General features: G+C 38.0%; 1 protein-coding gene across 2 annotated transcripts in view; it reads left to right on the top strand.

Moving 5' to 3' along the window:
• B3GALNT2 (beta-1,3-N-acetylgalactosaminyltransferase 2) overlaps positions 1-13,108 on the top strand; it is a 62,429-nt gene that overhangs the window by 5,147 nt on the left and 44,174 nt on the right. For both annotated transcript variants that reach the window (XM_026504131.4, XM_044386042.3), the window contains exon 2: positions 5,993-6,140. In XM_026504131.4, coding sequence (XP_026359916.2) covers positions 5,993-6,140 — 148 coding nt within the window. The remainder of the gene's footprint in view (positions 1-5,992; positions 6,141-13,108) is intronic.

The raw sequence follows: 13,108 nt of genomic DNA, 5'->3' as shown, positions 1-13,108 counted from the left end.
GTATGTGGTAGAAGAAACCTATTTTTTTAATTGAGAAATAATTGACCTATTACATGAGTTTCAGGTGTATGACATTGATTCAATATATGTACATATTGCAAAACCGAACACAGTCTAGTTAACATAGTTATAATTTTTTTTTCTTATGTTGAGAATTTTTTGAGATCTCTTAGCAACTTTATGCATTATGGCATTATTCTGTATAGCCACCAAGTTGAACATTACATCCCCCTGACTTCTTTATTTTAACTGGAAGTCTGTACCTTTCCACCCCTCACCTTTGGCAAGCACCAGTCTTTTCTCTATGAGTTCGGTGTTTTGTTTAGATTTTACGAAAAGTGAGACTGTACGGTATTTGTCTTTCTCTGTCTGACTTGGTTCACTTAGCATAGCACTCTCAAGGTCTGTCCATGTTGTCAGAAATGGCAAGATTTCCTTCTTTCTTTGGCAAATAATATTCCATTGTATTTGTCTATAACACGTTTTCTTTATCTGTTCATCTGTCGGCGAACACTTAGATTATTTCCATGCCTTGGCTATGTAAGTAGTGCTGCAGTGAACAGAACGTGCAGATATCTTCTCCAGTGTTTTCATTTCCTTTGAATAAACAGAGGTGGAATTGCTGGATCATATGGTAGTTCTAGTTTTAATTTTTTGAGGACCCTCCATAGTGTTTAATACAGGGGCTACAGTGATTTATAGTCCCACCAAAAGTGCAGGAGCGTTCCTTTTTCTACACTTTCTTACCAACACTTGTTTCTTATCTCTTTGATACTAGCCATTCTGACAGGTGTGAGGTGGTATCTCATTGTGGCTTTGATTTGCATGTCCCTGACGATGAGTGATGGTGACTGCCTTTTCATGTACCTGTTGGCCATCTGGATGTTGTCTTTGGAAACATGTCTGTTCAGATCCGCTGCCTGTTTTTTAATTGGATTGCTTGGTTTTTTTGCTATTGAGTCGTAGGAGCTTTTTAAATATATTTTCAATATTAACCCCTTATCAGATATATGACTTGCAAATATTTTCTCCCATTTATAGGTTGTCTTTTTATTTTGTTGATGGTTTCCTTTGCTGTACAGAAGCTTTTAAATTTGATGTAGTGCTGCTTACTTATTGTTGCTTTTGTTGCGTTTGCTTCTGATGTCAAATCCAAGTAATCATCACCAAAACCAATGTCAGGGAGCTTACCACCTGTGTTTTATTCTAGGAATTTTATAATGTCAGGTCTTCAAGTCTTTGATCCATTTTGAGTTGATTTTTGTGTATGGTATAAGGTGCTGGTCTAGTTTAATTCTTTTACATACGGCTATCTAGTTTTCCCAACACCGTCTATTGAAGAGACTGTCCTTTCCCTGTTGTATATTCTTGTTTCCTTTGTCATAGATTAATTGACCATATAATTGTAGGTTTGTTTCTGGGCTCTATTATATTCCATTGATCTATGTGTCAGTTTTTATACCAAAACCATGCTATTTTGATTACTATATCCTTGTATAATAGTTTGAAACCAGGGAGCATAACACCTCCAGTTTTTTGGTGGTTGTTTTTTTGTTTGTTTTTTGTTTTGTTTTCATTTTTTCACATATGACCCCACCTACCTCCCTTCTGGCAACCACCAGTTCTGCGTGTTTAAGAGTCTGCTTTTTTGTTCGTCCCTCTCTTTTTTTTTTTTGCTTTGTTTTATCATTTGTTTCTTAAATTCTACATATGAGTGAAATCATATGGTATTTGTCTTTCTCTGACTTATTTCGCTTAGCATAATATTCTCTTGGTCCATCCATGTTGTTGCAAATGGTAAGATTTCATTCTTTTTTATGGTCAAGTGATATTCCACTGTGTATATACCGTATCTTCTTTATTCATTCATCTATTGATAGACACTTGGGCTACTTCCACATCTTGGCTACTGTAAATAATTCTGCAGTAAACATAGAAGTGCATGTATCTTTTCACTCATGTTGGTTGATTTGCAAGTACTGAACCACTCTTGCATCCCTGGAATAAATCCCACTTGATTGTGGTGAATGATTTTTTTTAATGTATTGTTGTATTGTCAGTTTGCTGATATTTTGTTGAGAATTTTTACATCTGTGTTCATCAGAGATGTTGGCTTGTAGTTCTCTTTTTTTGTGGTGTCTTTATCTTGTTTTGGAATTAGGGTGATGCTGGCCTTGTAGAATAAATTTGGAAGGTTTCTTTCCTTTTCTGTTTTTTGGAATAGTTTGAGAAGAATAGATATTAACTCTTCTTTGAACGTCTGGTAGAATTTACTATGAAGCCATCTGGTCCTGGACCTCAGTTTGTTGGTTTTTTGGTTATGGATTCAATTTTGTTGCTGGTAATCATTCTCCAAATTTTCTTTTCCTAATTCAGTTTCGGAAGGTCATGTTTCTAGGAAGCTATCCATTTCTTCTACGTTGTCCAATTTGTTGGCAAATAATTTCTTATAATATCCTTCATTTCTGATCGTATTTATTTGAGTTCTTTCGTTCTTTCTTTCTTTCTTTCTTTCTTTCTTTCTTAAATGAGTCTGGCTAAGATTTATCAATCTGTTGATTGTTTTCAAAGAACCAGCTCCTCGTTTCATTGATCCATTCTGTTGTTTTCTTGGTCCCTATATCATTTGTTTCTGCTCTCATCTTTATTATTTCTTTCCTTCTGTTGGCTTTGGGTTTTGTTCTTCCTCTCGCTTCTTTAGGTATAAGGTTAGTTTATTTGAGATTTTTCTTGTTTCTTGAGGTAGACCTGTATTGCTGTAATCGCCCCTCTTAGATGATGATAGAACAGCTTATGCTGCGTGATGCCCTCCTGTTTTGTTCTTTCCTGAGATTGCTGTGGCTATTTAAGGTCTTTTGTGGTTTCATACAAATGTTAGGGTTGTTTGCTGTATTTCTGTGAAAAATGCCACTAGAATTTTGAGAGGCATTGCATTGAATCTGTAGATTGCTTTGGGTAGTATAGACATTTAAAAATATTCTCCCAACCCATGAGCACAGAATATCATTCCATTTATTTGTGTCTTCTCCAGTTTTTTCATCAGTGTCTTACAGCTTTCCAGTATATAGGTCTTTCACCACCTTGGTTAAATTTATTCCTAGGTATTTTATTCTTTTTGATTCAGTTGTTAATAGGATTGGTTTCTGAATTTCTTTTTTTTTTTTTTGATAGTTCATCATTAGTGTATAGAAGTGCCACTGTTTTTTGTAGATTGATTTTATATTCTGCAACTTTACTGAATTTTTTTATTTCTAATAGTTTTTTGGTTGAGTCTTTAGAAACCTATTTTTCAACATATCTGGAAAGAGAAGTTTCTCCAAAGGCCAAAATCTGCCATGCACTTCTCTTCTGCAAGAAAAGGAGAAATGCATGTAAACTAAAGCGGTTCCACAGAAGCAGCTTAGACATGGATTAGAAGCAGAGAGAGGATTGGCAGTGGAATGAGATCAAAAAGTAGTTTGCAACCATAAGCCGTGAGATTTTCACGGCCACATGGTCATCTTTATCTTTATTTATTAAGTTTTAGAAAAATCTTGTTTGGCAGTGAGATGAAGAAACCAGGGATAAACTGTTAGGATAGCCTTGGGATTTTTTTTCATATTTTAAGTTTTTATTATGAAAATTTTTAAACATACTAAAAGTAGAAGATTATAACAAATATTATGTACTCACCATACACCTTCAACTCATATTTTTCATAAACACTCCTACCCACTTCTTCCCACTGGATTATTTGGAAGCAAATCACAGATAAGTTATTATTTCCATAAATGTCTTAGTATACTATCTCTAAAGATGGACTTTAAAAAACCGTAACCACGAAACCGTCATCACAATTAGAAAAATTAATGATTCTTTCCAGTATTTATTGTTCAGAATTTCCCAATTGTCTTTTTTTTTTTTTATTGTTTTAATTCCCGTGTAGTTAACCTACAGTGTTGTATTAGTTTCAGGTATACAATATAGTGATTCAGCACTTCCTTGTATACTCAGTGCTCACCATTAGGACACCCCGTGTCATGGTCCAGTGAAAGAGTCTGAACTGAAACAGTGGATAGAATTAATGATGGGAAAGGGATTGATTTGAGACATTTTTCATGAACACTTTGTCAATCAGGAACAAATTAAATTATGTTTCATGTAATCCATTTCTCAAAGGTTTATTTTGATTATCTACCAAAAGTGAAGCAGTGATATTTGGAATTTAATGGATTGTTTTAGTTATTTTATGATTTTACTTTTGTACATCAACCTGGTTTTCTGATGATGGCAGGTAAATGAGGCATTTAGGTTAAATGTGATTTTGCTCTTCTACAGCTTTTAATCATTCCAGAAGACATTTTGAAACAGATGAAAACTATCTGAAGACTTTTTGGTATCAGGTGTTTTTTTTGGGGGGGGTTAATTAGGAAACTGAGGTACAGGGATGTAAATAGCTAATTCCTGGTATCATGCCGCATGTTGGCTTTGGAATCAATGTCAGATATGTCTGGCTACTACTCATTTGCCTCATTCCTGTCGCTTAAAGTACTTAACTATTACTATTTGTCTATGAAAAAGTAGGGGGTGAAATGGGATATCGTTGCCAATTTTACATAAGCATTTAAATTATCCTCCAAATTCAGACTCATTTAGAGTTAGTTCCAGCAGTAGGTACAACTTTCATTGTATAGTTCTGTGTATCTGAGAAAAAATGTTCCCGGGCCATGAATTTAAAAAAAAATTAACGTGCTAACCAGCATTTCCATGATCTGCTCATCACTGATTTGCTGCCCGTACTGGTGTTAAAAAACAAATTATCTTTCCCTTCTGTCTTCAAAGGACGATTTTTTTAAATGTAATCCTTGCCCACTGACCTTATGGCAGTAAAAAATGAGCCATTCACATGACTTGTCACTTGATATTTTTTTTTTTTTTTGCCTCCCTCTTTTCATTCTTTGGAATGTTTAGTAAGTGATACAAGGTTTGCAGCCTGTAGAATTTATTGATGTTAATCAGGGTTTTGGTACTTTCCAGAATAGTAGTCTTTCAGCCTTATTTCCCAAACTTACTAGTTGTTGTTGTTGTTGTTTTTAAGAGAGAGAGCAAGAGCCAGAGTGAGGGGTGCAGAAGGAGAGGGAGAGAGAGAATCCCAAGCAGGCTCCATGCCCAGCACAGAGCCTGACATGGGGCTCGATCTCATGACCCTGAGATCATGACCTGCGCTGAAATCAAGAGCGGGCCGCTCAACCAACTGAGGCACCCAGGCTCCCCCTAACTAATGTTAATGTAAGCCTTCACCTTTGAAAGCACATTTATGTGGTATAGTTGCTGTTGGTTGCTGCTGAGTACCTACTATTTTGGTACCAAACCAGGACCTTTATGCACATTATCTCATTTAATTTTTACGACAACTCTATGAGAAGTGTTACTATACCTGTTTGTAGTTTAGGAAACTGAGGCTCAAGAAGTTAAATGACTTTTCGGGATGGCTGGCTGGCTCAGGCAGTAGAGCATGAGACTCGATCTCTGGATGGTGAGTTCAAGCCCCATGTTGGGGATAGAGATGACTTAAAAAATTTTTTTAAATCTTTAATTAAAAAAAAAAAGAGAGACAGAAGTTAAATAACTTTTGTAGGCGATAAAAAGAACCAGAATTCTGCTCATGGCCTGACGGACTCATGCTGCCTACTGCTGCATGGTGTATGCCACACTGCCTTTCCAAACTGATTCTCACCATAAATATTTTGTTAGTTTTGAAGAATTTACGTACTTATGTGAGCGTAAATATATACATATGTGGGAAAGACAAAAAGACTCTATACCAAAAACGTTAGTAGTGGTTATCTGGATGGTATGTCTGTGGGTGATTTTTTAAAATATCTTTTTCTTTGTATTTCTTTGTATTTTCTACACACATGAACATGTATTATTTTGTAATAAACATTTTTATGTTACATATTGAACACTAATTGAGACATGACATTTCTAATTTATTGTTGCTTATTTCTAGATCAATTGGCCTTATTTCCTCAGTGGAAGTCTGGTCACTATGACGTGGTAGTTGGTGTGTTGTCAGCTCGCAATAACCATGAACTTCGAAATGTGATAAGAAGCACCTGGCTGAAGCATTTAATACAACATCCATCATTAAGTCAACGGTAGGTTTTCTTAGTTGGCACCTGCTTGATTAACTGAGTAAAAGTTCTGAAAAACCTCTTTTGGGACAGTCAGAGATGTTTATTTAGGCATGCGGTCTCTCTTTCTAGGAGAAATGGCTATTTCATTTTGCTTTCCCTCCCCATAATTGAGTCACAAAAGTAAATTTAACCAAGATTCTTAGCCGAAAGGTAGTTTGGAGAGAATATATTCATTGGTTAACATATTAGCATTTATAGATACAGAGTTTGTTTTTGTTTTGTTTTTGTTTTGATTTAGAATAGTGATTCCTTTTTTTTTTTTTTTTGAGACAGAGCAAGAGTGAGTTGGGGGGTGGGGGGGGGGCAGAGGGAGAGGGAGAGAGAATCTTAAGCAGGTTCCATACCCAGTGTGGAGCCCAATGCAGGGCTGGATCTCACAACCCTGAGGTCATGACCTGAACTGAAATCAAGAGTTGGACGCTTAACCAACTGAGCCAACCAGGCACCCCTAGAATAGTAATTCTTAAAAGGTTCTATTCCAGAATAGGTCTCTGCTGAGACATGTTTGTGTCTAAATATGCTTTTCACTAACTTCACAGAGACACACTGAATTTTTTCTGTTCTGTAGTATTTCTTTAATTGTGTGCTCTGCAGTGTGTAGCTCTTTTTCCTGACCACCCTTCCAGAGTTGAGCTTTGGTAGCTCATCTCATGTTGGTATTAGATGGGTCAGTTATTGGTTGGGAGCCAAAGGCCTTAGTCTTCTCAGTGAGACCAGCCTCTGAAGATTATGTAGCGAGGGGCTAATGGAAGAGAAGCATGAGAGGTTGAGCTTTTAGTTATGTGAAGACACTCAGATGATGAGCAGTTCTAGATGGCCCTCTCAGGACTGCATTGAACTGGCACGTTTGGGACTGAGTAGCTATACAGTTGCAGAATTTTCTTGTCATCAGTCGTGAACATTTATAGATTTCCTATCTTATTCATAGCGGCTTTCATTCCTTTAAAGAGAGATTTCTTTATGTTAGTTCATGATCTCAATGATAATAGTACCTGTTACCCAGCAAATGAAAGGCCTCAGACTCATCACTACTGTCAGAACCTCCAAAACCTGCACTTCCTAGATAGCCTTTCCTGTCTTGGAAAATAATGACCCCTCTTGACCAGTTGCTCAGACAGGAAATCCTGGTGACTATGCTGTAAGTCCCCCTTTTGGGTCTTTAAGGATCACTCCAGCATGGCCACAGAAGGTGCACTGGGAGAGGCATATGAAATTAGATTTATTATACTCACAAGTCCTAGAGAGGGAGGCACAGTGTGCCACACGGGGCGGGGGAGGGCATACAGGAGGAGCGTCCAGGGAGCAGGCTCAACCAAGCAGGTGTGGAGCTGACAGAGCAGGGCCCCACGGGCATGTGGCTTTACTGGGGGTCATGGCGGAGTATACGTAAAGCGAAAGGCATGAGGGGATTTCACTGTTGTGTTAGAATGTCACTAGGTCAGTCAGGAGAGGGCCAGAGGGGGATCTCACCACAGGGACCAGCCTTGTCACTCTGGTGTATCAGTCACCTGGGAAGGATGCTTATAGCCTGTTTGTGAGGATGTTGAGGCACCAAGAAAATAGGAAGTTTTAAAAATTTATAATACATCGTTAGCTTGATTTCTTCTTTCCCTCACATGCCACATCCAACCCATCAGCATGTTTTCTTGGTGCTGCCTTTATATCATATCCGGAATCACCACCTTTACCACTGCTTCAGAGCCACCACTCTCTCTCCGTCAGGCCACATTACCTCTCACCTGGATTCTTACAGAAGCCGCTGAGTTTCCTACTTCTACCTTTCTTCCCCTATATTTTATTTTCCATGCAGCAGCAGCCAGAGTGCTTCTTTTAAAATTCATCTAATTACATCAATTTTCTGCTCATACCCTTCCATTGACTTCTCTTTTGCTCAGAGTGAAATACCAAGTTTTTACTGTGGTCTTTGACCTTATCTACATGTAGTTCCCCTGCACTGGTGACCATTACCATGCTTCCATACACTAAATGTGCTCTGCCTTGGGGCCTTTGCACTTACTGTCTCCCCTGTCTTTATCGCTCTTCCACTGGATATCTTCATGGTTCACAGTCTCACGTTTTTCAGGTCTCTGTTTAGATGTCACCTTAGCAGGAGGCAGCCCTATATTAGCACCTAATCTCTTTTCCCTCTTTATCCTCCCTTGACTTTATTTTCCTTTATAATATTTATTATCAACTAGCATGTTTGTTATATTTAGCTTTATATTTATAAATCGTTTGTCTTTCCCCACTAGAATATAGTTTCATGAGCGTAGGGACTTTAACTTTTTTTTTTAAGATTTTATTTTGAGGGAGAGAACATGAGTGAGCAGGGGAGGGGCTGAGGGAGAGGGAGAGAGGAAGAGAGAATCTTAAGCAGGCTGCACGCACTGGGCATGGAAACTGACACTGGGCTCGATCCCACAACCTGAGATCGTGACCTCAGCCAAAACCAAGACTTGGATGCTCAACTGACTGAACCACCCAGGCACCCCGGGAATGTAGCTTTTTTCACTGATGTATTCCCAATACTTAGAACCTAACTTGGCATGGGGTAGGACACTCAACAGCTGTTGAGGGAATGACTCAGACTAAATGTAATGAGAAAAATTAACATTCAGATGGTCACAAGTCATTTATTTGCCATCATAGCATTACTGCTTTAAATTTACTAAGCTTGGCTATTTGTTTTATAAAAATGATGGGATACCTGTATAAAAATAGATAGTAGCCAAAAACTTCTTAGGGCAAAGTAATTTTGTGGTTCGTTAAGATGGCTTTAAAAAAATTAATTTGGGGTGCCTGGGTGGCACAGCGGTTGAGCGTCTGCCTTCGGCTCAGGGCGTGATCCCGGCGTTATGGGATCGAGCCCCACATCAGGCTCCTCCGCTGGGAGCCTGCTTCTTCCTCTCCCACTCCCCCTGCTTGTGTTCCCTCTCTCGCTGGCTGTCTCTACCTCTGTCGAATAAATAAATAAAACCTTAAAAAAAATAAAAATAAAAAAACTAATTTGGTAAATATCTGCAATAATTTAATTAGCAAACTTATTCATTTTTGTTTATGTTTTTATTCTAAATGCTAGTTGTTTATAAATGGTATTTTGCCTTAATTGGCCATTAGTAAAAGAAAATGTTTCCATTTCTGTGGCTGCGGCTTACTTTCAAATCTTATATTTCACTGAAGGAGCCAGACTCCACGTATATTTCCAGGACCTTATTTAATTAAAAGTCTTTGTAATAAAATTAATAAGTTGTCGATTTCACAAGTATCTATTAAGTATCTTCTGCATGCAGGGAGTGTACTGCGTGTGGTAGAATACAAAGATAGTTGCCATATAGTCCGAGTCTTTATGAGAGCTTGACGTTTAATAGAAGGAAATAGATGTCATAGTGTAATAAAATGTTATATATGCTATCATATAAATAGATATAAGACAGCCTGGAGTGTTTGGGAAACTCCAAACAGTTCATGTAACTGAACCCTGGGGAGTTAGGGTTCGGGGGGGGGGAAGGGGTGTGGGTGAGTAAGATGAAGCACTAGGGAAGGAAAGAAGGGCCAAGAGACAGGGATTATGAGGTAGAGAGAGGGAGGGCATTGAACCCGGAGGCAGGCCGTGGCCAAGCCCTGCAGAACAGTCGTGGGGACAGTGGCATGGACTGCTGAGACCCAGTTAGGCAGCTGAGGGGCTGAACTAAATAAAGTGTGACCTTAGAAGAAAATGAGGTAAATAAATGGGAGGAGGAAGAGGAGTCTAGGGTGATTGCTAGCTTTGTAACTTGGAGAATAATGAAATCATCAATCAAGGCAAAAAATACTAGATGAGAAGAGCAGGTTTCATGGGAGAGAAGTCCCACTGTGGATATGTTGAGTTTGGGGTACCTGCAGGCAGTAGTGTGCTGGTCAGAGTTTACCAGCTCGCTCTCTGAAACAGCAATTATGTGTACATGTGTGTATGCATGTGTTCACTGTAAGTTTTACTGGTATAAAAGATGATAGCACATAATTGACAGTAACATACACGATACTCTTTATTATAAATTCATGTAGTGAGCTGAATCTCGTGGAATGCTCCCATTGTTCTAGACTTTTGTATCTATAACCAATTACATGTTGCAATTGACAAAAGAGTAGTTAAAGAGTAAAATTAAAATGACAACTGAGATATGTGGATAGTAACATACACGATACTCTTTATTATAAATTCATGTAGTGAGCTGAATCTCGTGGAATGCTCCCATTGTTCTAGACTTTTGTATCTATAACCAATTACATGTTGCAATTGACAAAAGAGTAGTTAAAGAGTAAAATTAAAATGACAACTGAGATATGTGCCAGAACTTTACTCTTAAGTCAATAAAATCAGGGACTTCTTTGTTGAATCAGGTAATAGGTTTTGAACAGTCAAGAATAGTTCCTGAGTTTTTTGTACTATTCACAATGGGATGGCTACAAACACATTACTTTTTTCTTTTAATTATTATTTATTTTTAATTCAAGTATTATTAACATAGAGTGTTACATTAGTTTTAGGTGTACAATATAGTAATTCATCAGTTCTCTACATTACTCAGTGCCTGTCAAGGTAAATGTACTCTTAATCCCCTTCACCTGTTTCACCCATCCCCACCACCCACCTCACCTCTGGCCACCACCAGTTTGTTCTCTGTACTTAAGAGTCTGTTTTTTTGGGTTCCTGGGTGGCTCAGTCAGTTAAGCGTCTGCGTTCAGCTCAGGTCATGTTCCCAGGGTCCTGGGGTTGAGTCCCACAGAGGGCTTCTCCCTCTGCCTACAGCTCCCCCTGCTGTGCATGCTTTCTCTCTGTCTCACTGACAAATAAATAAAATCTTTAAAAAATAAAAATAAAAAAATTATAAAGAATGTTTTTTGGTGTATCTCATTTTTTTCGATGTTCATTTTTTTTTCTTAAATTCCACATAAAAATGAAATCATGTGGTATTTGTCTTTCTCTGAATTATTTCACTTAGCATTATACTGTCTGTCTAGATCCACTCATGTTGTTGCAAATGGCAAGAGTTCATTTTTTTATGGCTGAGTAATTTTCCAGTGTGTGTGTGCATGTGTGTGCGTGCGTGTGTGTGCGTGCGTGTGTGTGTGTGTATTTCCATTCATCTTTATCCATTCATCTGTTGATGGGGTTGCTTTCATATCTTGGCTACTGTAAATAATGTTGCAATAAATACAGGATGCATGTATCTTTTCAAATTAGTGTGTGGTTTTTTTGTTTGTTTTTTGTTTAAAGATTTTATTTATTTGACAGAGAGAGACACAGCGAGAGAGGGAACACAAGCAGGGGGAGTGGGAGAGGGAGAAGCAGGCTTCCCACAGAGCAGGGAGCCCAATGCGAGCTTGATCCCAGGACCCTGGGATCATGACCTGAGCCGAAGGCAGATGCTTAATGACTGAACCACTCAGGTGCCCTCAAATTAGTGTTTTCGTTTTCTTTGGGTAAATACCCAGAAGTGGAATTGCTGGATCGTATGGTAGTTCTATTTTTAATTTTTTGAGGAGCCTCCATACTATTTTCCACAGTGACTACAGCAGTTTGCACTCCCACCAGGAGTGCATGGGGGTTCCCTTTACTCCATACACTTACCAACGCTTGTTATTTCTTATCTTTTTGGTATGAGCCATTCTAACAGGCATGAGGTGGTATCTCATTGTGGTTTTGATTTGCATTTCCGTGTTGATGAGTAATGTTGAACATGGATGGTTTCATCTGTCTGTTGGTCATCTGTATGTCTTCTGTAGAAAAATGTCTGTTCACGTCTTCTGCCTTTTTTTAATTGGATTATTTGTTTTTTTGATGTTGAGTTGTGTAAGTTCTTTATATATTTTGGATATTATCTCCTTATCAGAGATGTCATTTGCAGTTATCTTCTCCCATTCCATAGGTTGCTTTTTAGTTTTATCGATTGTTTCCTTCACTGTGCAGAAGGTTTGTATTTTGATCAGTCCCAGTAGTTTAATTTTGCTTTTGTTTCTCTTGCCTGAGAAGACGTATCTAGAAAAAAGTTTCTACAGCTGGTGTCAGAGAAATTATTGTCTATGTTCTCTTCTAGGAGTTTTGTGGATTTAAGTCTCACAGTTAGGTCTTTCATCCATTTTGAGTTTATTTTTGTTTATGGTGTAAGAGAGTGGTCCCATTTCATTCTTTTGCAGGTAGCTCTCCAGTTTTCCCAACACCCCTTGTTGAAGAGACTGTCTTTTTCCCATTGGATATCCTTGCCTCCATTGTCATAGATTAATTGTGGGTTTATCTCTCAGCTCTCTATTCTGTTCCATTGATCTATTCAGACACACCCTGTTTTTAAGTTTAATCTTCATTGACTTTTCCTCCAGCAATTTACTTTTTTCCCTCTATCGCTTTAAGTCAATAAAACCCTTATTTGTAAACGTGTTTGCTAGTTTCCATGGTGTAAATATTCCAACCATGACCAACTTCAACCAGCTAATACAACATCTCTGAACACATACTTGGGGAAGATAGCCACCATTTTATTTCCACCACACAGATATAATAGGTAAATATAACCTCAAGAGCATAGATAATAGTGAAATAATTAAGAAATGATTATTTGAGTATTTTCTTTGTTTTTAAAAAGAATGTATTTCATTGTAAGTTTACGTAATTTAATAAAGGCTGTTTTTAATAACCAGCCCACAGATTTCCTGAAAATTTAGCAGGTGGCTCTCGTAAGCCAAGCCAGTAGGATCGGGCTTCAGCACACAACTGTCATCTGTGGGCCATCTAGGAAAAGATGTCCAATGAATATATGGATCTTTTACTTAGAAGATGGGTCCAAACTAGAGATGCTAATTCAGGAATCCTTCCCAAGCTAGTTGAAGCCTTGAGAATAAATATTGTCCTGGGAGAGTAGGCAAAAAGAGTGAGAAGAGACCCAGGGGCAAAG

The sequence above is a fragment of the Ursus arctos genome, unplaced genomic scaffold (assembly GCF_023065955.2).
Source record: "Ursus arctos isolate Adak ecotype North America unplaced genomic scaffold, UrsArc2.0 scaffold_7, whole genome shotgun sequence".
Lineage (NCBI taxonomy): Eukaryota > Metazoa > Chordata > Mammalia > Carnivora > Ursidae > Ursus > Ursus arctos.
Note: the sequence above shows the minus strand (reverse complement) of the source record. Positions and strands in the feature narration are given on the sequence as shown.